This window comes from Cyclopterus lumpus, chromosome 1 (assembly GCF_009769545.1).
Source record: "Cyclopterus lumpus isolate fCycLum1 chromosome 1, fCycLum1.pri, whole genome shotgun sequence".
Lineage (NCBI taxonomy): Eukaryota > Metazoa > Chordata > Actinopteri > Perciformes > Cyclopteridae > Cyclopterus > Cyclopterus lumpus.
Genome location: NC_046966.1, coordinates 1,115,986 through 1,142,500, shown reverse-complemented (window position 1 = coordinate 1,142,500; position 26,515 = coordinate 1,115,986). Strand labels below are relative to the sequence as shown.

The 26,515-nt window shown below is 39.8% G+C and overlaps 2 protein-coding genes across 6 annotated transcripts in view; both read left to right on the top strand.

Annotated features, from left to right (window-relative positions):
- Positions 1-5,548, top strand: part of cep44 (centrosomal protein 44) — a 17,250-nt gene extending 11,702 nt beyond the window's left edge. For all 3 annotated transcript variants that reach the window (XM_034531561.1, XM_034531569.1, XM_034531551.1), the window contains 4 exons: positions 849-944; positions 2,307-2,375; positions 3,060-3,097; positions 3,488-5,548. In XM_034531561.1, the coding sequence (XP_034387452.1) occupies positions 849-944; positions 2,307-2,375; positions 3,060-3,097; positions 3,488-3,524 (240 nt within the window). In that variant the 3' untranslated portion in view covers positions 3,525-5,548. The remainder of the gene's footprint in view (positions 1-848; positions 945-2,306; positions 2,376-3,059; positions 3,098-3,487) is intronic.
- A 2,234-nt stretch (positions 5,549-7,782) lies between these two features.
- dctd (dCMP deaminase) lies at positions 7,783-24,632 on the top strand. 3 transcript variants are annotated; one of them, XM_034529352.1, is made up of 6 exons: positions 7,783-7,906; positions 11,158-11,257; positions 11,760-11,895; positions 14,999-15,115; positions 17,777-17,873; positions 19,813-20,822. In XM_034529352.1, exons 2-6 carry the CDS (start codon positions 11,207-11,209, stop codon positions 19,931-19,933), a joined length of 522 nt encoding a protein of 173 aa, XP_034385243.1. In that variant the 5' UTR covers positions 7,783-7,906; positions 11,158-11,206; the 3' UTR covers positions 19,934-20,822. The 3 variants fall into 3 exon arrangements, with proteins under 3 accessions (XP_034385243.1, XP_034385233.1, XP_034385224.1); XM_034529342.1 differs by lacking the exons at positions 7,783-7,906; positions 19,813-20,822 and adding exons at positions 8,580-9,125; positions 24,057-24,632; XM_034529333.1 differs by lacking the exon at positions 7,783-7,906 and adding an exon at positions 8,593-9,125.
- The last annotated feature ends 1,883 nt before the right edge of the window (positions 24,633-26,515 follow it).

Genomic DNA, 26,515 nt, shown 5'->3' with positions numbered 1-26,515 from the left:
TTATTTATTATTTCCTCCATTTGACAGTTATTATGAAATGGGTATCTCAAGTCGAGCAATCTGTTTGGTTCATATGGGACTAGAAAGAGAAATACCCTGCTACGTTCCAAAGAACAGAAATAAAGCCATAAGTGGCCACAGGTGTCAAACCTCTCTCCAGAGCGACTGTTTATTTTACTCCGGGGAAAGCAGAGCAATATCTTCCCCAAACAACACACCTGTGCTTAACAATTAAATTCATCCTACTGGGGCTGAGCCGTTCTTCAGATAAATGTAAATAAATAGCCACATTTTAATTAACAGAACACCAGCATGTGATTAAAAAAAATATATATATATATATATATGCTAGCTGCCAGTGTAGACTACATTCCACAGACAATGCCTTGATATGTTTAGGCAGCCAGCCCAGGTGTATGATTTTAAGATAAGATATACTTTATTGTCCCCAAGGTGTAAATTTAGCTTGGGCAGTATACTGTTATTCACCAAAGACAAGGACAAACATGTCAAATGGTGGCCATGCCCTGATGGATCCAAATAAATATAAATACATGGGCATTATAAAACACGTCAGAATCATAGTCATAGAGAAACCATATACGACATGTGAACCACAATCACAAAGATTAATCTTTTTTCTTTATTGTGAATATTGTTATTCAGTAATAAAAAATAAAGTTTATTGCAATGGCTCTAACTCTCATATTGCCATTCTTGACGCACGTTGAATAAAAGCAATAAATAATGTCAGCCTGTGATATGTTGTGATTCTATCGCAGTGTTGTTCAGACCAACGCAACATACCAATTGCAGCCACCTTTTCTATTTATCATGTTCTATTCCAGAATGAAGGAGAAGTCATCACTATATCCAGAGAGAGCTGGGAAAATCTGATGAGCAGAGTGCTGTTATTGGAGACTAAACTAGATCTGAATATACAGGTAGTGTACATGCTGTGACATTTCATATTAATTTCATCTCCACTGAATGTCTTGTTTTGTGGTCTGTTTCTGCCTGTTATTGTGTTGATTTTATTAAACATGTTCAAGCATCTTCACAGGACAATGGTGGGTTGTAACACATTGATAATCAAAGCTATATAGCCCTATATTATATACTCAACAAGATGAAAAACATTTTGATCTGAAATTGAGAGCTACAAGACAGAATTTCTGGATTCCATCTGGAAAAGGGAAATCAGCCTGTTAAAACTATATAATGGGACCAGGATCGATACTGTAATAAAGTTAATTTACACTCCACTCCAAAAAGTGGATTCAATATTAATATTCATGTTGATGTACTGGGAACATAGCTGTTTCTTCAAACATTACATGGTTCAGTAAGGTAAGCATGTGCCGATACATTATGGTGCTCCATTTTACCGTCAGTCAAGGACAGAGGAGTGGTGAAGGAAGGTCACTGCACATACCAGATTATACAATTCAATTCAATTCAATTCAGTTTATTTTGTATAGCCCAATATCACAAATTACAAATTTGCCTCAGAGGGCTTTACAATCTGTACACATACGACATCCCTGACCTTTGACCTCACATCGGATCAGGAAAAACTCCCCAAAAATAACCTTTGACAGGGAAAAAAGGGAAGAAACCTTCAGGAGAGCAACAGAGGAGGATCCCTCTCCCCGGATGGACAGAAGCAATAGATGTCATGTGTACAGAATGAACAGCATTACAGAGTTACATAAACACATTACATGAATATGACAATGTATGAATGGAACTCCAATCCATGAAACAGAAGGAGGTAGAGAGGAGGGGGCGGGGCATCAGCAGGGCCAACGCGGGAGGCCGGCTCACCAGCATCAGACACCTCCAGGTCCAATGGACCCTATGAGACGTGAAGTCACAACGACTCTGGGGAGGAAGCAGAGTTAATAAGGTGCAATGGAGAGATGTAAATTCATCCATAAGGAGAGAGAGAAGAGGAGATAGGTGCTCAGTGTATCCTAAAACATCCCCCAGCAGCCTATAAGCCTATAGCAGCATAACAAGGGGCTGGACCAGGGCAAACCTGATTCAGCCCTAACTATAAGCACTATCAAACAGGAAAGTCTTAAGTCTATTCTTGAATGAGGTGACTGTGTCTGCCTCCCGGACTGAAAGTGGAAGCTGGTTCCATAAAAGAGGAGCTTGATAACTGAAGGCTCAACAGCTCATTAAACTGTCCCAAGTGGTTCAACTGTGATTAGCTTGAAACTAGCACTAAACCCGTTTTAGATTAATCCTCGACTAAGCACATTTTTAGAATTGTCTCTGCTTTCTTGTCTCTCTCTCAGTTAAGTGTCCCGCTGCCATGTCCGTCATCTGATTCCTCCTTTTCTTGCACCATGTCTGATGATTCAAAGGTGAGACAGAGCAAAGGACTCATCATGCTGTCACTATGAATAAAAAAAGATTAGATTTCAATGATTAGGTCATTATGTTGTAAATGACATCACCATATTAGTTGTAGTATTTATTTTCACACTCTATCATGCTGCATTGTAAACATTTGGGGATTGTTGTCCCTGACCAGGCATTTAAATAAGACACTCACAGTCTTTACAGGGGGTGGGCAAATACATGAATACCTTCCGTTTCCCTCTATTTGAAAGAAAAGAAATCAAACACATTGTTTTGTTGAGAAGCTTTGAAAGCTGGGAAGCTTTGAAAAACGGCATGCTGCTGGTTATGGCTGCACAACTATGGGCAAAATGATAATCACAATTATTTTTCACGATTATTAATTATATTTTAGGGACAACATTTCAGTATTGCACAGGGCAATGCTTTTACTTTCATGTTGTGCTACATTCTCGTTGACTAACAAATCTTTGTATCAAATTAAGACTTAAAATGAGGTTCCTATTTTCCTAAATCCATAACATTTTAATTTTATGCCAATGTGCGGGCAAAACAAGTAATATACTGTGTATTATTCTAATACTTTGGACTGCAGCCACAACATTCAGGAAAGCTTGTCATAAGCTGCCACCCGATATTTGTTTGGGAGCAAGACGCATGTTTTCTTGTCCTGTTTCTTTTTCCAGGAGAACCTCAAGGACAGACTAGAGAAGATCACCAACCTGTAAGTTCTCCAGAGTTCACAATTACCCCCTCCTAGTTGTGTGCACAGTTTAAAAAAAAAAATTTATGTTGTTTATTTTGAGCTTTTCCTATTTCTGTTTTGAAATGTGTACACTATTCAAGTTCCAAATCTGGCTAACCTTGTTAGCTGTGCCAGTGTCTGACTCTTCAGGCCGCCAACACAACTACAAACGTCATTTATTTTTTCTGATTCCTTTTACACAAAGGATTTTAAGTTTTGTATCGTATTGCTGCATCCACCATGCACCATTTGATAACGGCAGCATTAGTTGCCTCACCAACTTTGTATCTTGTAAATGTTTCTTGATTCTCTTGTTGGGTTTATTAGATTATGATAATGATAATATCTTTGTCTGTCTGAAATTTTTAGGTTGAAGAGCACCTCAAGTGTGCTGAAGAACACATAATCTACCACAACACTCTAAATATATTATGGAAAATTATCGTCAGTTTAGTTTGGGTTTAATTAAATATTACAGCACATTCTTAATGCACTTTTCTGTTGTTTTGGATTCACTGTTGGATCACCGTGATCTTCCTACAAAGCTATCTGAACTTTAGACTGTTGGAGCTTTTAAGTCAAGTGAAATGACAGAATGAATGTCCAGGAATAAAGACCTTGCTGATAAGAGTACAGTCAATGATTTTCTAAATATTACAAATAGCTACACAAATCTTAAAACTGAAGGCGCTTGTTTGAATTGTTTTTCATTTACTACTTTTCTTTTTACAATTGATAACTCCTTCCCCAATATTGTGTTTCATCGGTCCAACAGAAGTCAATGTTATCTACACTGTGGACCACTTTTATATTTTGAATTTATGTTGTATAGCCCAACATCACAACTCCTCTTTCACAGGACCCTCACATCGGAACAAGAAATTATTTTACCAGCCGTATTTATAGTGATCTGAACAGAAGATTACCAGAGGCAAATTAATGCAGTAGTTGATATTTATGCAAGTTGTTTTCATTCTTTTAAACTTTGATAATAACTATTGGGTTATAACTAATGTATTTTACCAAAGTCGTATTACACTGGTCAGCAAAACGTCCACAAGATGTAATTTACAACTGTGATTTTAGTTCCTTCACCTTTCTCTTGCTCAGCTCCTTTTTCAGAGGGAAGTCGGTGTCGTAGTCTGATAAACAAGTGCCGCTCCACATTTCTTTTATTTGGAATAGTGATGGTAGCTTGGCAGACAAAACAAACGAATGGACAGAAGCAATAGATGTCATGTGTACAGCATTACAGAGTTACAACACATTCAATAAATATGACATAAATTATCAATAATGAGAGTAGAAAAATAATGGAAAAAATACAATTACCAATAATAAAAGCAATAGTAGATTAATGATGATAAGAAAATCAGTAATGGTATTGGCAATAGTATTAGCAATCCAACTAATAATAATAATAATAACAATAGTAGCGGAGAGAGGAGCTCAGTGTATCCCAGCAGTCTCGGCCTATAAGCAGCATATCTAGGGGCTGGACCAGGACAAACCTGAGCCCACCTAACTATAATAGTTATCAAAAAGGAAAGTCTTAAGTCTATATACTCTTTGAAGGTATCATCGGTCGGGATACTCAGCCTAGGACTTCCGGCGCGACGTGATCAAGCAAAAAAAAAAAAATTGTGAATTGTTTTTATCGTCTGCATTGTGCTAATAATAGCATATCATTTTAGAGAAACCATACCATTTCTCAGTTGAAAGCCAATATTGCAAACCCAGATGAAATATAATCTAAATGTGAATGTTTAATCAACGTTTTCAAATAGATGGTTCAAAGACTGGTTTTAAAGTATTTTCACCGTTACCCTAGTCGTTTATTGAACGTCTGTTAAACAGAAAATATGTTCACTTGTTAAGCTCATCTGCTCATTATTACAACAATCGAAATATCCAAATGGTATCTGGTGGTTTTGGGACCCAGCTAACTTATCCAAGGGGACATTAAAGCGTGAAATCAACCTTTTCCTCAGGATTCCACAAAATACACAGCTAGCTAGCTAAATGTCCATCCTTCACAGGTAAGGCTCATTATGTCAATGGTGTGTGACTGCTTTTTTGTATCCAGCCTTGTTTTTTATTAGAAATGGCCTCATTGTATCCAGAATAACTTAATACTTAAACCAGGCCACAACAAAATGTTTTCTATACATTTGTTGTCTTTGTCTTTCGTTCTTTGTTGTTGTGTTTTTGTCAGATGGGCATTATGTTGTGAGACCAAATGGATCAGTCTATCATTTTGTTGTTTGAAATGTAAACAAAAGAACCAAATTATGACCTTAACATCTAAGAAATTATTTCTTATTTCTTGATTGGCGCACTGCACCAAGGTTTTTAGATGCGGTGTGGAAAGGCTCATGGAGGAAGATGGGTTTGTGACTTGAGATAAAAGACCCTTTATACTGCCCTCAACTGCCTGCTTATTTCTTACTCTAAGGTAGGTTGGTATTGATAACACAGCTGAGTGCATCTGTTGTCACAAATAGTTCACTGATAAAAGCACTATTTACACATCTGGGTGTTATACAAAATAAGCCAATTTGTTTTGAGCTTAAAAAACAGATGTAGACTTTTTTGAGTAAATATTTTCCAGCCAAATTAAATAGTCTACACACTAAAGGAGATCCAACCTTCATTTGTTTATAATGCATTTAATCCATGACTCGTTTCTCTAGGATTTGTGCAACGGTAATAAATAGTCCATGAATATGAGTTTACAGATCCCTTGTCGTTGTGGAGGTTGATTTATGTGGTTTTGCCAGTTACACTTAGTCTATTGGCATATCTATAAGTTGCACTGTTTATCCATCACAGTACATTTTGCTTGTACGCCCTCTAGCGTTTCTGGGAACAATGTTCCGTTCATGCTGCGAAGCATGAGTCTACAACAGTAAACCAAGCTTTAATTATGGGTTGTATTCATTTAATACAGAATACAGACACACCTGGGGAGATCTCCACTCTACTAAGTCCTCCTTTCTAGTTTACACATTCAAACATCTCAATACTATGGAAGCCCACTTCCGCCACTAATAGAAAAATTAAATGAAAATTTGTGGTGGAAAGTGTGTTAGCAAAATACAATTTAGAGAATGAAAAACAACAGTGAGTCTTAAGCATATTTAAGGTTCCAGCTCAACTGGAGGCGCTTCCTTTGCCTGGTCTGCAATCCACCTTTGCTGGGTGTTATGGAAACTGAAATGCATTGAGCATGGCAATGGTGCGTGTATTTTCCATTTATAATTCTATTTAGCCTATGATGTTGGGGACATTATGATAATATAGTGGGTTTAGTTAATTCAATTCAATTCAGTTAATTGTGTATAGCCCAATATCACAAACTCCCCTCAGAGGGCTTTACAATCTGTACACATACAACATCCCTGTCCCAGGACCTCACATCGAATCAGGAAAAACTCCCCAAAAATAACCTTTGACAGGGAAAAAAGGGAAGAAACCTTCAGGAGAGCAACAGAGGAGGATCCCTCTCCCCGGATGGACAGATGAATAGATGTCATGTGTACAGAATGAACAGCATTACAAAGTTACATAAACACATTACATGAATATGACAATGTATGAATGGACCTCCACAATCCATAAGAAGGTGAAAGCTGGCCGCAGCCTACTGTAGGTCTGAATACTGTAGGTTGTAGCCAGTATTATATAGGTCATCCTAATTTTAATCGAATATTTCTAACCAGTAATTTTGAGCCATGATTTTACTCCACATTTTTTTCAGGTTATAACTGACCGTTTTATCTGAGGTGTCTCCTGCTGGCTTGACTCATCTCTTCTCTAGACTTTGAACTTCGATGTTCAGTAGTTCTGCCTGTTAAAAAGAGGTAATCTGCTGCCCCCTAGTGGTACAGTGAAGGAGAGCCCAGGCTACAAACTTCATATAGACAAATGTTAATTATAAGAATTGATTAACATTAAATTAACTATATTGATAACATTAACAATAGCTCTACTCTTTTCATCAGGCAATAAGTTATGACAGTGTGACAGTAATGTGCAATACCAGGACCAGGGAAATGCAGCAAATATTCAGCTTTCATTCATATTCATTCTGTGCTATGACATTTCAATATATATTAATAACAGTTAAACTGACCTTGTTTAGTTGAATCCCTACATTACCTGTTGTATAGGCTCCCTCAAATATATACCTTCTTTCTTGGTTCATTAGATTAGATTCAACTTTATTGTCATTGCACATGTACTAGTACAGAGCAACGAAATGCAGTTTGGCATCTAACCAGAAGTGCAACAGAGAGTATAACGATATATACAGATTATAAAATACAAATACAGATGACATTAAATAATGCAGAATATAAACGGAGGCTACTATAAATGGAAACTATCTAGGGTTGCTAGTGCAAATATTCAGGGCATATTTACTTGAGTGCAAACAGATTGTATCAAAGTGACTGAAGTGCTCCTTCTCAATGACTAATAGCCTTGTAACCTTGTATGGAACTGTACTTGTGTAGATCTTTTCTAGTCTTCCGGACACTCAAAGCTCTGTAACGCTACATGACATCATTCACCCATTCATACACTGATGGGAGGAGCTAAGGTTCCACCTGCACATCAGTAACTGACATTCACACACATGTATACACCGTAGGCACAGCTAGAGGAGACATTTTGGGGTTAAGTGTCTTGCCCAAGGACACATCGACATGTACTAGTGGAGCCGGGATCGAACCGCCGATCCTCTGATTGAAGATAGGACTTTTAATTTGGAATATCTCCTAACTGGTATAGTAAAATTGTTTGTTTTTCAGTATGGGTGAAATGACCAGTTCCTTGTTACAAATGTAGGACCATTACTAGAATTATTGATATCAGTCTGTTTACAGTACCTCAAATATTCAGAAATGACCAGTTTATCGTTATGAATGTAGGACTTTTACTTTGAAGAATCTCTTACATGGTACAGTAACATGGTTTCATTTTCTGTATATGTGTAGACAGAGATGTCTTCAACATATATGCATTATTAATTAGAATTAGCTGGAATCATTGAGATACATATTTGTATATCATCATAAATATTCAGAAATTTGCTTTTTGATCGTAGAAAGGTAAGACTTTTACTTTTAAATATCTCTTGATTGGAACAGTAAACATTTTAGATTTTCACTATATCCATCCTGAAAATCAAAGAATAAAGACACTTAATGCACAGTCACATGCTTTATACTTAATGTGAATAACATGTATTAATGTAATTGTATTTTCCCTTTAACTCAATAGAAACAGGTCACATGCTTTATACTTAATGTGAATATCATTGATTAATCTAATTTCCAAGTAGTATACGATTTGTCGACATCTTTTTTTGAAAACCGGATGTTGTTTCACCTGGATCGTGTTTCCCATGAACGTGTATAGGTGCACACGTATGTCCGTGTATAGGTGCACACGTATGTCCGTGTATAGGTGCACACGTATGTCCGTGTATAGGTGCACACGTATGTCCGTGTATAGGTGCACACGTATGTCCGTGTATAGGTGCACCCGGATGTCCGTGTATAGGTGCACACGTATGTCCGTGTATAGGTGCACACGTATGTCCGTGTATAGGTGCACCCGGATGTCCGTGTATAGGTGCACACGTATGTCCGTGTATAGGTGCACCCGGATGTCCGTGTATAGGTGCACCCGGATGTCCGTGTATAGGTGCACACGTATGTCCGTGTATAGGTGCACACGTATGTCCGTGTATAGGTGCACACGTATGTCCGTGTATAGGTGCACCCGGATGTCCGTGTCTGCTCAGTATCCTCGTGAGGAGTCCGAGTTCGTCCTGAAAGGCAAAGCTCGGGGCACAACCCGAGTGCAATAACGCGGGAGATTGTTTCCTATTTCGTGTCGACTCCTTGTGACGTAGTCTCGTGCCACGGCTCTCAAACATCAAACGGCACCGCGACTAGGACCCGGATCTGCAGACTATGGAAGAGCCAACGCCTGACGGGTAACCAGATCTCATTTATTGTCTTGAGAAGCACAACGACCACCGGGAGAAAGTAACGTTTCCGGTATCGCGAGGAGGCTCTGAGGCGGACAGAGCACCCACGGGTGGCATGTTGTTTCTTCTGTTGTCATATTTGTCATATTTGAAACGCTAGGCTTCCGGGTGGTCTCCTCCCGAGCCTCATGCACCCGGAGCCCACGCGTTCGCCTTTTAACGCCGATATCGTGTTGAAATAAATAAAAAACATCTCTTATGTATTTAAACCCCATCCAACCAGCTGACCCTGACTTAGTCAATTTGTTCTTAATAACTTCATAGTATTATTTACCCTTTCCGTTTTAATTAGAGGTTTTTATATAACAGGACACTAATCAAAAGCATCCAATTGCAGCCGATGCTGTTATGAAAGATGAGTAGATAGATGAGCTGTTTGCCATCAGTCCTAATAAATCTTCACACACTATCCGGTTAGTTAGGGTCCCTGTCACTCATTTGATAAGAGACACACATTTGTTTTCCTTTTACACAATATGCAAAGGAACAGTAATTTATCTTAAATATGTTTCTTCTTCGTAATTCATTAATAGCATAACAAAGAAATTGAGGAGAAATACCGTTAACATTTTGCAATGAATATCGTTTACTAGAGTGGTTTATTCTTTCAGCAGTCCTCGTATGTTAAACATGTTGTTAGGGTTAAATGGTGTAAATGCAGCAGAATAACCTGTAAATGTTGACAACTTTCATAACAATTTCTTCTGGTTTACATTAGAAGAAGTTTACAGACACATTGTGTGTGTTTAGGAAGTATCACGACATATAGTCTGTCATTTTACTTGGAAGATTTTTGCAAGAAACAACTGACTGCCAGCAACCCACAACACTCACTATTAGACAGTCCGCTGCAATAGAAGCTGATTTTTGTTAATGTAATTGTTATCCGAGCCGGACAGTTTTTAGCTAACGTTCCAATAAAAATATTGATAACGTTTTCAGCTGATTTGATGGTGTTAAAAAACTTTTAACTTCTTCACTTTCGAGCTAAATGTCGTTTTGATTATTAGTTAACTTTAACCTTTGGCCTAGAGTCGGTAAAGAGCACTAACGCCGGTACATTAGCCGTGCACAGCTCTTGGCCTGGCTCGGATAGCTTCTATCCTCGTAGTAAACACTGGGCGCTGTATGGGCCAATCCCAATCACAATCACAATCACAATCACAATCACAATCCCCACCTTTATGGACTCTGGTTTTGAGGCGCTTAAACTCTGTGAGGGTTTAGGGCTGTCCCACTGTCGTGCGTGTGTGTTCGCTCGCTGGCAGACATTTTGAGTCCTTTATGAATCCTTTCCGTTAGTCAGATGCAGACTTTGCCCAAAGGAATCACCCACAATTCATGCAATGTGACGTTACACATGCAATTACCAATGGAAAAGTTAAACAAAGCGTTGCAGCTGTCACACTGGACCCACGACACCAATCCCTCCGAGCTCTCAGTTGGGTTCTGCAGCAGCCACACCCCCAAACTCCATCTTTCAGGAGTGTGACCTGTTAACAGAATTTATTTTAAAACTTTTAATGAAATAAAATGATCAGATTTTCATGGTGGATGTTGTGAGTCCAGCAGACGAGGAGCTGGATGATGATGGTAGTCTGCCGGATGGGAGGCTGTATAAATAACAGAAAAAGCTTAACCATGTTTTGTTTAGTCTTCATCATGACTAATGTCACCATCATGTTATAATATTGCTTGTTTTTTTTCAGGTTATATAAAGTATTTACAGTGGAAGGGAGAGGAAGGAGTTTGGGACTCAGCTGGCAATGTTGAAGGCTCTAAAATAATGATCATATTGTATTATTACAATACTAAAATACATACTCATAATAATGTCTATGCGTCACAAAAGTTAATGCATTCAGATTGATACGTGAATTCAAATGCAAAATTGGTGTGCGCTGACCAGGAGACGGGAAGGTGGCGGTGTTCCTCTACAAAACCTTTTTTAAGCATTTTTTGACTTGTTTCTGCGTAGTGGCACAACTAGGAAGAGAGAAGACTACCTGGAATGTCCGGAATACTTTATGGCTGTAGCCTTTCTGTCAGCCCAAAGGAGCAAAGACCCAAGCTCACAGGTGAGTGTTTGTTTAGTTAGAAGGCTGTAGCAATTGGATACTTGAAAAAGATGTATCTAAATGTATCCTTGTTTTCTTTCTTTTTTTTCTAATCAAAGAAGTCAGCCTAACGGACAACTTGTATGTACTGTGCCTTGCATAATTATTCACCCCCATGGACTTTTCTACATTTTGTCATGGTATAACCACAGATTAAAATGTATTTCATTGGGATTTATGTAATGGACCAACACAATAGTCCATCATTTGGAAGTGTGGGGGGGGGGGAGATATCATGGATTTCAAAATGATTTCAAAATAAATATCTGAAAAGTGTTGAGTGCATATGTATTCACCCCCTCTGAGTCAATACTTGGTAGAACCCTCTTTTGCTGCAATTGCAGCTGCAAGTCTTTTGGGGTATGTCTCTAAGCAGCTTTGCACATTTGGAGATAGAAATGTTTGTCCATTCTTCTTGGGGAAAAAATGGTGAAGCTGTGGAACCTCTCTCCCTTCTCTGCAGGTGGGCGCATGTATAGTGAACCAGGAGAATAAGATAGTTGGCATTGGTTACAACGGTATGCCCAATGGCTGTGATGATGACCAGCTACCCTGGTCTCGTTCTGCTGACAACCGGCTTGACACAAAATACCCTTATGGTGAGAATGCATGTGCACACACAGTTCCTGCTATATCCTCACTTTAATTTTGGATAATGATTTGGGTTTTACTTTTTTCTGGGATCAAAAGTTTGGTTGATGAAAATGTACTCTAACAACAAAGTAACAAAGAACCCCTGGTTTCATCCCCCACAACACATAGTAATCATCTGTTTTCTGGAATATGCATAATTCAATTCTAAAGGCATTTGCGTGCTACAAAGACCGTAGCTCATTAGATGTCCATACTCTGCTACTGAGTTCTCTCCATGCGTCAAGTGCTAAACGTTAAGCCTGGAGAAGGTGGTGGAGGATACATAATTAAGAAATGTCTCTGCTTCTCCATTGACCAGAAGGGCAAAAGAGTCATCTGCATCTTTCTCTACTTAAAATGGCCACCATGACCTGGTGTTTAGACTGAGACTTGTACTTCCACCGCAATACAATGGAGTTTACTGGACTTTTGTCTGTGGTGCCTGTAAAAGTTTAGAGAATCTCGAGCTGCCTGGTGCTTGGAAGAAGAAGCTCCAAAGCCAGAGATATATAATAATCATTATTTAATCATAACAAACAAGAGTCATCAGTATACATACATGGTCCAGGCCCGGACGCGCTCACATGGCTTCACTTCCACAGTCTCCTGACGTAGCCAACAGTTTCTGTCTGGCGTCACCACGTAAGAGACCAAATTCACGTCTCACAATTAGTTTTATTGGCAGTCCATTCGCTGAGCTAAGCTCCCATTGGTTAGTGGAGGTATTCATGTAAATACCTTTCAGAGACATGCTGCTGACCAGAGAATAAGACATGAGGTTCACACCTGAAGGTTGGTTCCATTGGTTAGTGGAGGTATTCATGTAAATACCTTTCAGAGACATGCTGCTGACCAGAGAATAAGACATGAGGTTCACACCTGAAGGTTAGTTCCATTGGTTAGTGGAGGTATTCATGTAAATACCTTTCAGAGACACAGCATGCTGCTGACCAGAGAATAAGACATGAGGTTCACACCTGAAGGTTGGTTCCATTGGTTAGTGGAGGTATTCATGTAAATACCTTTCAGAGACACAGCATGCTGCTGACCAGAGAATAAGACATGAGGTTCACACCTGAAGGTTAGTTCCATTGGTTAGTGGAGGTATTCATGTAAATACCTTTCAGAGACACAGCATGCTGCTGACCAGAGAATAAGACATGAGGTTCACACCTGAAGGTTAGTTCCATTGGTTAGTGGAGGTATTCATGTAAATACCTTTCAGAGACATGCTGCTGACCAGAGAATAAGACATGAGGTTCACACCTGAAGGTTAGTTCCATTGGTTAGTGGAGGTATTCATGTAAATACCTTTCAGAGACATGCTGCTGACCAGAGAATAAGACATGAGGTTCACACCTGAAGGTTAGTTCCATTGGTTAGTGGAGGTATTCATGTAAATACCTTTCAGAGACACAGCATGCTGCTGACCAGAGAATAAGACATGAGGTTCACACCTGAAGGTTGGTTCCATTGGTTAGTGGAGGTATTCATGTAAATACCTTTCAGAGACATGCTGCTGACCAGAGAATAAGACATGAGGTTCACACCTGAAGGTTGGTTCCATTGGTTAGTGGAGGTATTCATGTAAATACCTTTCAGAGACATGCTGCTGACCAGAGAATAAGACATGAGGTTCACACCTGAAGGTTAGTTCCATTGGTTAGTGGAGGTATTCATGTAAATACCTTTCAGAGACACAGCATGCTGCTGACCAGAGAATAAGACATGAGGTTCACACCTGAAGGTTAGTTCCATTGGTTAGTGGAGGTATTCATGTAAATACCTTTCAGAGACATGCTGCTGACCAGAGAATAAGACATGAGGTTCACACCTGAAGGTTAGTTCCATTGGTTAGTGGAGGTATTCATGTAAATACCTTTCAGAGACACAGCATGCTGCTGACCAGAGAATAAGACATGAGGTTCACACCTGAAGGTTAGTTCCATTGGTTAGTGGAGGTATTCATGTAAATACCTTTCAGAGACATGCTGCTGACCAGCGAATAAGACATGAGGTTCACACCTGAAGGTTGGTTCCATTGGTTAGTGGAGGTATTCATGTAAATACCTTTCAGAGACACAGCATGCTGCTGACCAGAGAATAAGACATGAGGTTCACACCTGAAGGTTAGTTCCATTGGTTAGTGGAGGTATTCATGTAAATACCTTTCAGAGACACAGCATGCTGCTGACCAGAGAATAAGACATGAGGTTCACACCTGAAGGTTAGTTCCATTGGTTAGTGGAGGTATTCATGTAAATACCTTTCAGAGACACAGCATGCTGCTGACCAGAGAATAAGACATGAGGTTCACACCTGAAGGTTAGTTCCATTGGCCACTTCAAAGAATGCCTCCAATCGATAAGCTAGAGGGGTCAAAGTTCACACTTCTGGTCAAGGACAGGAAGTTCCCCTTCAGAATAAAACCCTATTATCCTGCCTTCAGAATAAAATCAACATCTCAGGTTTCAATCGGCATCCATTTTAACTATTGTCTAAACAATAAAACATTCATTCATTCTCATGCATCATACAATTAATCATTACATTTGTCATTAACAAACAGAATAATAAAACAGTGATCCTCTCTTATGCTTTATAATACATTCCTCAGAATATTCCTCAAATTAATTATCATAACTTTCTTTCTGTATTAATTTAAAACATAACCTCTTATCTACATGTGCAAGTGTATATAAAATCCACTACAACTCAACATGCCTTAAAGCACTGCAAATGCATTGAAGAAAGTCAACAGCAGCATCTCTTTCCAGAAGTGGTGTTATGGTTATCCACCATCCACAAACCTCACTGTGGAAAGTTTTCATTGGAACTATTTTCAACCAAATGTAAATAAAGTAATGTGAACTGGTTCTATGCTTATGATGCGTTAACAAGAGAAGTAAGTGTGTTTTTGGCCCATTTCTTCAGTGTCATAGAAAACACCAGCAGGGATCCTGTATGTTATGCCTGTGTCTCTTCAAAGGTTTGCTTGTGGCTTGATTGCAATACAACCTAAAAGTCACTTGTACTGACTGGGGACTATCATGGCACTCTGTCCCTCAGTGTGCCACGCCGAGCTGAACGCCATTATGAACAAGAACAGCGCTGATGTGAAAGGCTGCACCATGTATGTGGCTTTGTTCCCCTGTAACGAGTGTGCCAAGCTCATCATCCAGGCCGGTGAGTATTTACACACACACACACACACACACACACACACACACACTCTTACCTCCAGCGGCACTAGCAGCTGTAATCCTGTACGCATTGTCTACATATTTTTGGGGTCTTGCTTTTACATATTGTTGTTTCCGATGCTGTAGCTAATTGAGGAAATTGGTTGCTTTTGCACTTATTGCTCTACAGTATGACACCTGATGCAATTTTGACTTTTGGACATTGGAAAAAAAATCCAAGCATTATTTTAATGTTGATTTTTACTATTTAAATGTTAATGCAATTCAATTTTCAATTCTTTTTAGTTTATTTTTTATAGCCCAATATCACAAATTACAAATTTGCCTCAGAGGGCTTTACAATCTGTACACATACGACATTCCTGACCTTTGACCTCACATCGAATCAGGAAAAACTCCCCAAAATAACCTTTGACAGGGAAAAAAGTGAAGAAACCTTCAGGAGAGCAACAGAGGAGGATCCCTCTCCCCGGATGGACAGAAGCAATAGATGTCATGTGTACAGAATGAACAGCATTACAAAGTTACATAAACACATTACATGAATATGACAATGTATGAATGGAACTCCAATCCATGAAACAGAAGGAGGTAGAGAGGAGGGGGGGTGGGGCGCATCAGCAGGGCCAAGGTGGGAGGCCGGCTCACCAGGCATCAGACACCTCCAGGTCCAATGGACCCTATGAGACGTGAAGTCACAACGACTCCGGGGAGGAAGCAGAGTTAATAAGGTGCAATGGAGAGATGTAAATTCATCCATAAGGAGAGAGAGAAGAGGAGATAGGTGCTCAGTGTATCCTAAAACATCCCCCAGCAGCCTATAAGCCTATAGCAGCATATCAAGGGGCTGGACCAGGGCAAACCTGATTCAGCCCTAACTATAAGCACTATCAAACAGGAAAGTCTTAAGTCTATTCTTGAATGAGGTGACTGTGTCTGCCTCCCGGACTGAAAGTGGAAGCTTTGTTTCTATTTAGACTTTGATATGTCAGTATCAACAAATATGTGTAAAATTTATATAAATGACCTTGTGCTGGTCTTTCCACAGAACCCTCTTCTGTCAGACCATTACCTCATAACTTTTGAGTTCATACTCCAGGAGTATACACCGTTAGTCAAAAGTTTCTACACCAGATGTCTAACTGACAGTGCTGTAGCTACATTTAAAGAAGCGATTCCTTCTGCATTTGATTCAATACCACGTCTCAATGTGACGGAGGACTCCTGTGCTAACTTTAGTCCGTCCCAGATTGATCATATTGTCGATAGTGCTACAGGCTCACTGAAAATGACACTAGACTCGATAGCCCCACTGAAGAAGAAGACAGTGAGGCAAAGGAGGTTTGCTCCCTGGTATAACCCTCAGACCCGCAAACTAAAGCAAACTTCACGAAAGCTTGAAAGCATATGGCGTTCCACCAATCTGGAAGAATCACGCTTAGTTTGGAGAGATAGTCTTAAAACATATAAAAAGGCTCTCCGTAATGCCAGAGCAGCCTATTACTCATCAGTAATAGAGAAAAATAAGAACAACCCCAGGGTTCTCTTTAGCACTGTAGCCAGGCTGACAGAGAATCACAGCTCTGTGGAGCCGTGTATTCCTATAGACCTCAGTAGTAATGACTTCATGAACTTCTTTAGTGAAAATATTCTAACTATTAGAGACAAGATGCATTTTCTCCTACCCACAACAGTACCAATCTATCTTCCAATAGAGTAACCGTAGAAATAGCTGTCTGTTATCCGCGAGGCAATATTAGACGCTGAGCATCCGGATAAACTGCGTGGACTACAAACTCAGACTGCGCTGGAATACGGCTCACTGGGCCCACCAGCCCACCACCTAAACGGGCTGTGGGGAGGCAGCGCGGGGTTGAGGGACCTTTGTTTGCTGGCTTTGGGGTTTTATTTACTGGACTTTCTTTTGTGGACATTAAGAGACTTCGGGACTGACGGGAGCCGGGGATTGAATTGTACTGTTGTAAATTGTTTTTTGTGCATGTTCTGTTTGAGGTGCAGCGTATGCCGCATTGAATTTGATTTAATAATATTTGGTGTTCGAAACTGACTCGAAGCAGACTCGATACTCAATAGACTCGATACTCAATATCAGATCCGCCCATTCCCTTAAAATAGCGCATGTACTTCTCCTCTTAGGTTTGACTAGGAAGGGGAATTGTTTCAGAGTAATTGTACTGACTCTGTTGTCTGTCAAAAAAAGGTCACTATGGTTGCTTGATTTAAGTTTTGGACGCGTGCCTATTAACGATGCAATGGTCTGGTTTTAAACGTAAAGGTCATTTATTTCTAATGTGGTACACTTTTTAACACAAACCAAAAGATATGTTCTCTATCAAAACCCATTTGTCAAACCAAAAAAAAAGATTCCAAAATCAAAACATGAGTTATCATGAGTTATCATACATGGTCACCCGTTCTCACACGGTCAAAAAAGGTGTGCTCCTGCCAGTCTAGAAACCCCTGGCCGATGTGCTCCTCTTATATTGGCCTCTGTCCTAATTGACAGTGGCCCTACGCACCCTAGTGGTGGGAGGTCCAAAACAAGTACAATGTCTTTTACAGTAATGTTTTTTTTATGTTGCACTTCTGCGTCGCTTCATAATCAATCCCTCCCTCTGTCCAGGTATCAAGGATGTGGTCTTTCATTCTGATAAGTACCATAAGAGTCCGGAGACAGAAGCTTCTAGAAGGCTGCTCACTATGGCAGGTATAGGATACAGGTGAGTAACAAGTTTATACATACTGGAACAAGTGGAAATGTAAAAAAATAAATAATGAAGGTCAAGGGAAGCAATACCATATACACACACACATAAAGGAACATAATAACAATACCACCAGCTAAAAACAACAACTTGGAAGAGAGAATAAAAAAACAATAGTGGTGTTGCTGCATTCTCTTAAGGGATAGTTTGGGCATTTACAAGTGAGATGCACTTATCCAGTCCATGTATGACCCACAGAGACGGCAGTCGGAAACAGAGCCTTTAAGCCCCGCCCCCACTGCTGTACAGAGTGATCGCTTGTTTATTCATAGTTTAATAATATTGAACATGTTTAGTGTCCAAATTGCAACAACTTTGTTGCAGTCCTGATGAGCAGGTGGCTCCTCCCATCAGTGTATGAATGGGTGAATGATGTCATGTAGTGTTAAAGAGCTTTGAGTGTTCAGAACACTAGAAAAGATCTATACAAGTACAGTCCATTTAACATTGACTCTGCAGATTCAGATTTTACTCACAAAACATACAATAATTAAAATATGATTAATTATTATTCGTTATAATACACTTTTCTTTGTGAAAGCTACCGAGCTTCCCGTCTCTCCAGTATGCAGAAAACAGTCGTGCTTTCGGGGTTCTTGTTTTTATGAACACGACCACGCTGATGGCATCGGTCAAAACCTCGTGTAGTTCACGGCACATCTGTCTGGCTGCTAGCGCCTCTCTGTGAATGACAGTGTGTCCATTGCACATTTGGAGAGACTCTTGATCAGCGCCTGCAAGCCCTTCCTTTTCCCTGCCGTGGTCTGCGCACCGTCTGTGCAGAAAGTCACACAACTCTCCCATTTCAGCCCGTGTTCCGTCAGGTAACTGCTCAGAAGCCTAACGAGCTCTTCATTTAGCTAAGCTACTAAGCTACACGGGAGTCGCAAAGGATCTTGGAAGTCGAGATTGCGCATGCGCAAGCGTAACCTGTGAACGCCGTAACCGTAACGTAAACATTTACACATACTTTTGTAATATGTGACGATCTCCGCACTGCCCCCGCGCCCCACCTGTAACACCTCGGCCCCCCACAGTTTGAGAACCACTGCATTAGGGTAACTCCATATAAGAGCTCTTCTTGGGTAAAACACAGCTCTAGTACTAGTTGGATTAACGGTGAATGAACTGGGAGCTTTTCACAAAACCCTGCTGGACTCCTCCTGATTTTGAAAGGATTGGATCCACCACAGTGAACAGTAGCAGTCATGACCTACAGGAAGCGGGTAGTGATGACTGAGGTTTGAGGGTGCTTGAAGTGCTCCAAATGAAAGGTCAGAACTGGTCAGGTCTCTAAAGCTGAGAAATAGCTCCTCGTGCCTCTGACCATGTCGGGCAGGAAAACATGGCGGAGTGAAGTGTAAGAACCTTTTTAAAGCCTACCAGAAGGCTGCTGTTTAAATGTATAAACAGCAGAGCAGCTTGTTACTTTGTTACTGGTCAGTTTAGTGACGCGGCAGTACCATTAGTTTAGAATTAAAGCCAGGTTCATTCTTATTTAGCCAATAATTTGTAAACCTAGATATTCTTTAAGAATATCTAGGTTTAGAGTGGTCACCTGCACTCAGTATTCTCTTTTGGATAATAGTGTGTGTGTGTGTGTGTGTGTGTGTGTGTGTGTGTGTGTGTGTGTGTGTGTGTGTGTGTGTGTGTGTGTGTGTGTGTGTGTGTGTGTGTGTGTGTGTGTGTGTGTGTGTGTGTGTGTGTGTGTGTGTGTGTGTGTGTGTGTGTGTGTGTGTGTGTGTGTGTGTGTGTGTGTGTGTGTGTGTGTGTGTGTGTGTGTGTGTGTGTGTGTGTGTGTGTGTGTGTGTGTGTGTGTGTGACTAATGTGTGTGTGTGTGTGTGTGTGTGTGACTAATGCGTGTGTTTTTTCTTCTCCTTTGTGTTTCGGCAGGCAGTTCAAGCCCAAAAGGACTGAGATTGTCATTGATTTTAATTCCATTAACCCTGGAATGCTGAACAGCGACCAAGTGCAAACACAAACGGCTCACCTTGGGGAGGAAGAGGCAGACTGACGAGACTTAAAGGGACTTTGATGCCTCTTTTCTGTATGTCTTCTGCTTTGCCTTTTTTATATTCTGATTAACTGGATATCCAAGATGGTTTAATTTGGCGCTTTGAGGATGCTGCTTGCCCCCTTTTAGAACTTCCTTTGGGTTCAGACATACACAGGGACTCTTTCTGTTGATTTTTAAAAATGAATGTTGTGAATCTGATCTTCTCTCGTCTGTCTGTTTCGGGGAAAACAAGTAATCTACTTATTTTCTCTCCTCCAAAAAAAAGTTCCAGATTAGTTTCGAGGCACCTTGACAATTTGTTAATTTGACCTTTCATATTTCCAGTGCGATTCGATTTATCCAACCAGAAAGCAGCTACTGTTACGATGGAGTTTAGTTCCTGAGACGGGCATCTAATACTGTGCTAAGCTCCTCTGAGACCTATTTCTTCAAGGCTAATGCAATAATAATTTTATTAAATGACAAAAAAAACACCAGTTTGTCAGATTAGAAGGATTAATGGAGCTCCTTGAATGGCTCAATTATTCTAACATTAGCGCTGTGTATGTATTTGTTTCTGGGTGCATAATATGGGTTGTTTTTATATTCTCTGGAGGGGTGCTGCATCTTAGTTTTAATGACCATTTCACTATTGTTTTCTGAAAGTTGTTGTTTCAGTTTATTTAGATTAATTTCATGGAACCAAAAGGTTTTTAGAAACGTGTATCTGTGGATCTTCGACCATGATTACCTACCATAAAGAACGTTTATTCTTTACTGTCTAACATGCTGTTACGAGTGTGTGAAGGCTAATCATTTTGTCATGTATGTTGATTATGTACATGTGTGCTTTCTACATTAGTAACTGGGAAACACTTCTCAGTCAATAAACTGCTGGACCACACGAGCTGGTGTCCACTGTGTTCATTAGTCTTAAAGATTGATATTGTTAATGTGTCTTTGCTAACAGGCCATGTACCACATTCCTTCAAAGTAGCTGTAATTAAACCTCTCCTGAAGAAGCCCACTCTTAATCCAGAGGTGTTGGCTAACTACAGACCGATCTCTAACCTTCCCTTCCTCTCTAAGATCCTTGAGAAAGTAGTCACAAATCAGTTGTGTGACTTTCTACATCAGAATAGTTTATTTGAGGAGTTTCAGTCAGGATTTAGAAAACACCACAGCACAGAGGGAGTACTGGTGAAAATTACAAATGACCTCCTAATTACATCAGATAAAGGACTCATCTCCGTACTGGTATTATTAGACCTGCGTTCGACACCATTGATCATGACACCCTATTATTTACCTTGTATATGCTTCCTTTGGGCAACATTATCAGGAAACACTCCATAAACTTTCATTGCTATGCAGATGATACTCAATTATATCTATCGTTCAAACCAGAGGAGACCAACCAACTCCTTAAACTTCAAGATTGTCTTAAAGACATAAAAACATGGATGACCTGCAACTTCCTGATGTTAAACTCAGACAAAACTGAAGTTATTTTACTGGCCCTGAACACCTCAGAGATCAATTATCTGGTGATGTGGTTTCTGTAGATGGCATTGCCCTCGCATCCAAGACCACTGTAAAGAATCTCTAGTTATCTTTGACCGAGACTTGTCCTTTAACTCCCACGTTAAGCAAATCTCAATGACTGCATTTTTTCATCTACGTAACATTTCAAAAATCAGGCACATCTTGTCCCAAAAAGATGCAGAAAAGCTGGTTCACGCGTTTGTTACTTCCAGACTAGATTACTGCAACTCCTTATTATCAGGCTGCTCTAATAAGTCTCTTATATCCCTCCAGTTGATCCAGAATGCTGCAGCTCGTGTACTCACAAAAACTAAGAAAAGAGATCACATTACTCCTGTATTAGCTGCTCTGCACTGGCTCCCTGTAAAATCAAGAAATTTAAAATTTAAAATTCTTCTCCTCACCTACAAAGCCTTGATTGGTGATGCACCATCATATCTTAAGGAGCTTGTAGTACCATATTGCCCCACTAGAGAGCTGCGCTCACTAAATGCGGGGCTACTTGTGGTTCCTAGAGTCTTAAAAAGTAGGATGGGAGCAAGAGCCTTCAGTTATCAAGCTCCTCTTTTATGGAACCAGCTTCCCACACAAACACCTCATTCAAGAATAGACTTAAGACTTTCCTGTTTGATAGTGCTTATAGTTAGGGCTGAATCAGGTTTGTCCTGGTCCAGCCCCTTGATATGCTGCTATAGGCTTATAGGCTGCTGGGGGATGTTTTAGGATACACTGAGCACCTATCTCCTCTTCTCTCTCTCCTTATGGATGAATTTACATCTCTCCATTGCACCTTATTAACTCTGCTTCCTCCCTGGAGTCGTTGTGACTTCACGTCTCATAGGGTCCATTGGACCTGGAGGTGTCTGATGCTGGTAAGCCGGCCTCCTGCCTCGGACCCTGCTCGGACCCCCCTCCCCTCTACCTCCTTCTGTTTCATGGATTGTGGAGGTCCATTCATACATTCTGTCATATTCAGATAATGTGTTGTAACTCTGTAATTTACCTGTTTGACAAACTTTGTTTTCTCAAACTTTTCATCCAGAATAATAATAATATTAATACATGATAAATGGTTGTAAGAGTCGTGGAAACTGGTCATTTAAGATTATAACGTCCCCAACAATGTAATCTCTGCTCAACAGCAGGGAATAGTATAGGATCAAGTGTTTAAAAAAAAGGTTGTTTTGAACTATTTGAATGTCAAGGGATTGGAAACTCACACAAATTGTGCATTGTTATTTCATATTTGTTGCCTGCATGAACATACCAGAGACCCAACAGCTGGTTTGGGGGCTGTTTGCTCCTTCATGCATAGATCACTGAACAAAAGTTCACGGTGGGGGTAGTTATGAGTTTGGGCATGTGTTGAAATGCCACAGGGTGTGGAGTGTGCAGAAAGCCAGAAATCTGGCATTGAAACCCCACCAATTTAATATGCTCATTTTGTGCAACGAGACGGTAAAATATTTCTAATGAACTAAGCCGCCACCAGCTTGAGATTGTTCAAACAGTCTGATGAGACGCATTCAGCACTTTCTGCATCGCTGGGCTGGACTGCATTTTGATTTTGTCCACTAAACAAAGTGCGAGCGGCAGATACTCCACAGGGAGTACAATCCCATCACATGCCTATTAGCCAAGGCACGGCTGGGGCGGACAACAGAGCATGAGTGACCAAGCACTCTCTGGGTAGACTGAGGAAGAGCAAAAAGAGGGGCTTCATTGGCTCAATAAATGAGTGCACCAAGTCTTGAGACCTTGCTCTCAATAACACAAACTAGATGTAGAAACCCACAGCAGACCAGAATGAACTATAAGTGCATCCATTTACATTTTGGATGATTGTATATTATGGTAACACTTTATAATAACTGCACGCTATGAAGCATTAGTTAAGTATGAGTATACTTAAAATTGATCATTTATAAAGAATTGTTCCACACTTACCATTTATTTTTGTTTAATATTTGATCATGTTAGAGGCAGCAGTGAGAAGTCTCTCTCTGGTCCGGTAGCTCTCTAGCTCGGTAACACTTTATAATAACTATGAAGCATTATATAATACTTCATTTACAAAAGGAAGTCACTTTGGATAAAAGTACTAGATTTCTTCTAAATTAGCTTGAAGAAAGAACCTACATCCTCAAAACATCTGAGTAAGAAGACACTCTATATTTGTAATAACTCTTTTATGGCATACAATACAATGAGGGGCAACAGTGACGAGCAGGGTCGTCCTTCAATCAGATGATCGGCGGTTCGATCCCCGGCTCCACTAGTCCATGTCGATGTGTCCTTGAGCAAGACACTTAAGCCCAAATGTCTCCCGTAGCTGTTCTACGGTGTATGATTGTTAGTTTCTGCTGATGTGCAGGTGGAACCTTAGCTCCTCCCATCAGTGTATGAATTGGTGTGAATGAGTGAATGATGTCATGAAGTGTGAAAGAGCTTTGACTAGAAAAGATCAGGTCCATTTACCATGGTATTTTTTATTATACTTTGGCTTACATACTTTGCCTTTTTTACAACTTGTTATTGACATGTCTATACTGTAGCATTCGTATTTACATACTATTTCGTGATTTCTTTTTTCAAGAACTGTGGCACAGTGGATGAGTGGGTTGTCCTCAATCAAAGGATTGGTGGTTGGATTTCCCTCCCGCTAAGGACTGATGAGTACTCCAACAACAACTCTGACCCCGTTACGGCAATCGCACCCCTCGACCTCCCCCTGGACACTGGCGTTCCACAGGGCCGTGTGCTGAGCCCTCTCCTCTACTCCATGTTCACCTATGACTGCACGCCTGCACATGGTTCCAACACCATCATCAAGTTTGCAGACTACACAACGGTAGTCTGTGGTGGGCCTCATCAACAACAACGATGAGTCGGGAGGAAGTCCGGCACCGGGCAGCATGGTGTGCCAACAACAACTTGGCCCTCAACACCAAACGCACACTTCCATCCATATCAAAGGAACGGAGGTCGAGCATGTCTCCAGCTTTAGGTTTCTGGGTGTCCACATCTCAAAGGAACTCAACTCCTCTTTTTTATATTTATACTGCTATATACATTGCACTGCACTTTCACTGCTTCTTTTTGCACTTCTAGTCAGATGCTAAACTACATTTCGTTGTCCTAGTACTTAAATAAATTGGAATCTGAATCTGAATCCGTGTATGAATGGGTGAATGATGACAAGAGCTTTGAGTGTCAGAAGACGAGAAAAGATCTTTTCAAGTACAGATATACTATGATATATTTATGATGCCGTTATGGCATACTATGACTTATTCACGACATACTTACTACGACTTTTTTACTTTAATGGATAGATTTTTCAAAAAACATTTATATGGCATACAATATATATACTATGAAAGTCTTTTAGGACATACTATACTTAGTCAAAACAGTCATAGTTTACTATGCTATAAGGGTCATACAAATGTAAAAAACTTATATTTTATAGCATACTATACCAACATTTTTATGACATACATGATATTTAATTGAATTTTGTATTGACCTTTTAAAGGCATTCTATGATCATTTCATGACCTTTTTTAAGGAATATTCGACAGGTAATTTAATAAAAGATTATACAGTATATATATATATATATATATATATATATATACTGTATACTGTATACATTTTCATATTCTCAATTTTCTAAGAGAAAAATATTTTTTATAATCTATGGTTTACTATACTATTATATTGTAATGATATTTTATTGCATACTATGCTATTATATTGTTTGCCTCTTTTATTTAATTTTTTACTTTGTTTCTCATAATACTTTAATGGCTTATATTTTTGACACTAAATGACACAACATACTGCTGTGACACCTTTAAAGTCACATTTGTATGGCATAATTGACATACATCCAATGAGATTTTTATGGTATATTGTACAGCGCTTTTCTAGTCTTCTGACCACTCAAAGCTCGAAAACACTACATGACATCATTCATACAATGATGGGAGGAGCTACGGTTCCACCTGCACATTAGTACTAACTAACATCCACACACAGTAGAACAGATACGGGAGCTATTTGGTGTTAAGTGTCTTGCCCAAGGACACATCAACATGGACTAGTGGAGCCGGGGATCGAACCGCCGATCCTCTGATTGAAGGACGACCCTGCTCACCACTGACCCACAGTCGGTATGATGTTTTTAATAACTCTTTTGTTGCAGAATGCCTTCCGTTCATCCAGGAAGACCCTTCACACCCTGGACACAAGCTGTTTGAACTTGTCCACTCGTCCGAGAGCCCTATACTTCAAACACAACCTATACTTCAAAACAACACAACCAGACACAAAAACAGCTTCTTTCCACGGACACCACTCTGAGAATGCTGAACATCAGCCACGTAATGTCAGTAACAACCCCTGTAGCTGTCTATAACATATTTCATAGTTTAAATACACTGTTTTAACATGTTAATATCAACGCTCTCAATATAAATGCAAGCATAGTATACTCTGAATACTGTCATATCCCCCCTCATGCATATAAACCAAGCTGTTACATTAATACCATATTTATTCAAGCACATTTTGGATCATCGTCCTACTGTTTACAAAATTCAGTTTTTTTAAACACTTTTATATATATATATATTGTATCTGTAGTCAAATGTTCATGTTTTCCTTGTTGAGCTTTGTTGTTCAATTCAATTCAGTTTATTTTGTAAAGCCCAACATCACAAACTCCCCTCAGAGGGCTTTACAATCTGTACACAAACGACATCCCTGACCTTTGACCTCACATCGGATCAGGAAAAACTACCGTAGGGAAAAAGGGAAGAAACCTTCAGGAGAGCAACAGAGGAGGATCCCTCTATCAGATGTCATGTGACCAGAATGAACGACACACATTCAATAAATACGACAGAAATTGTTCATAATGAGAGTAGTAGGCATGATGAAAAACTACCAAAAATAACAGCAGCAGTGGATCTAGTAGAATAATGATGATAATAAAAGCAATATTGGTATTGTTAATAGTAAAAGCAATGGAACTAATTATAAGAATAA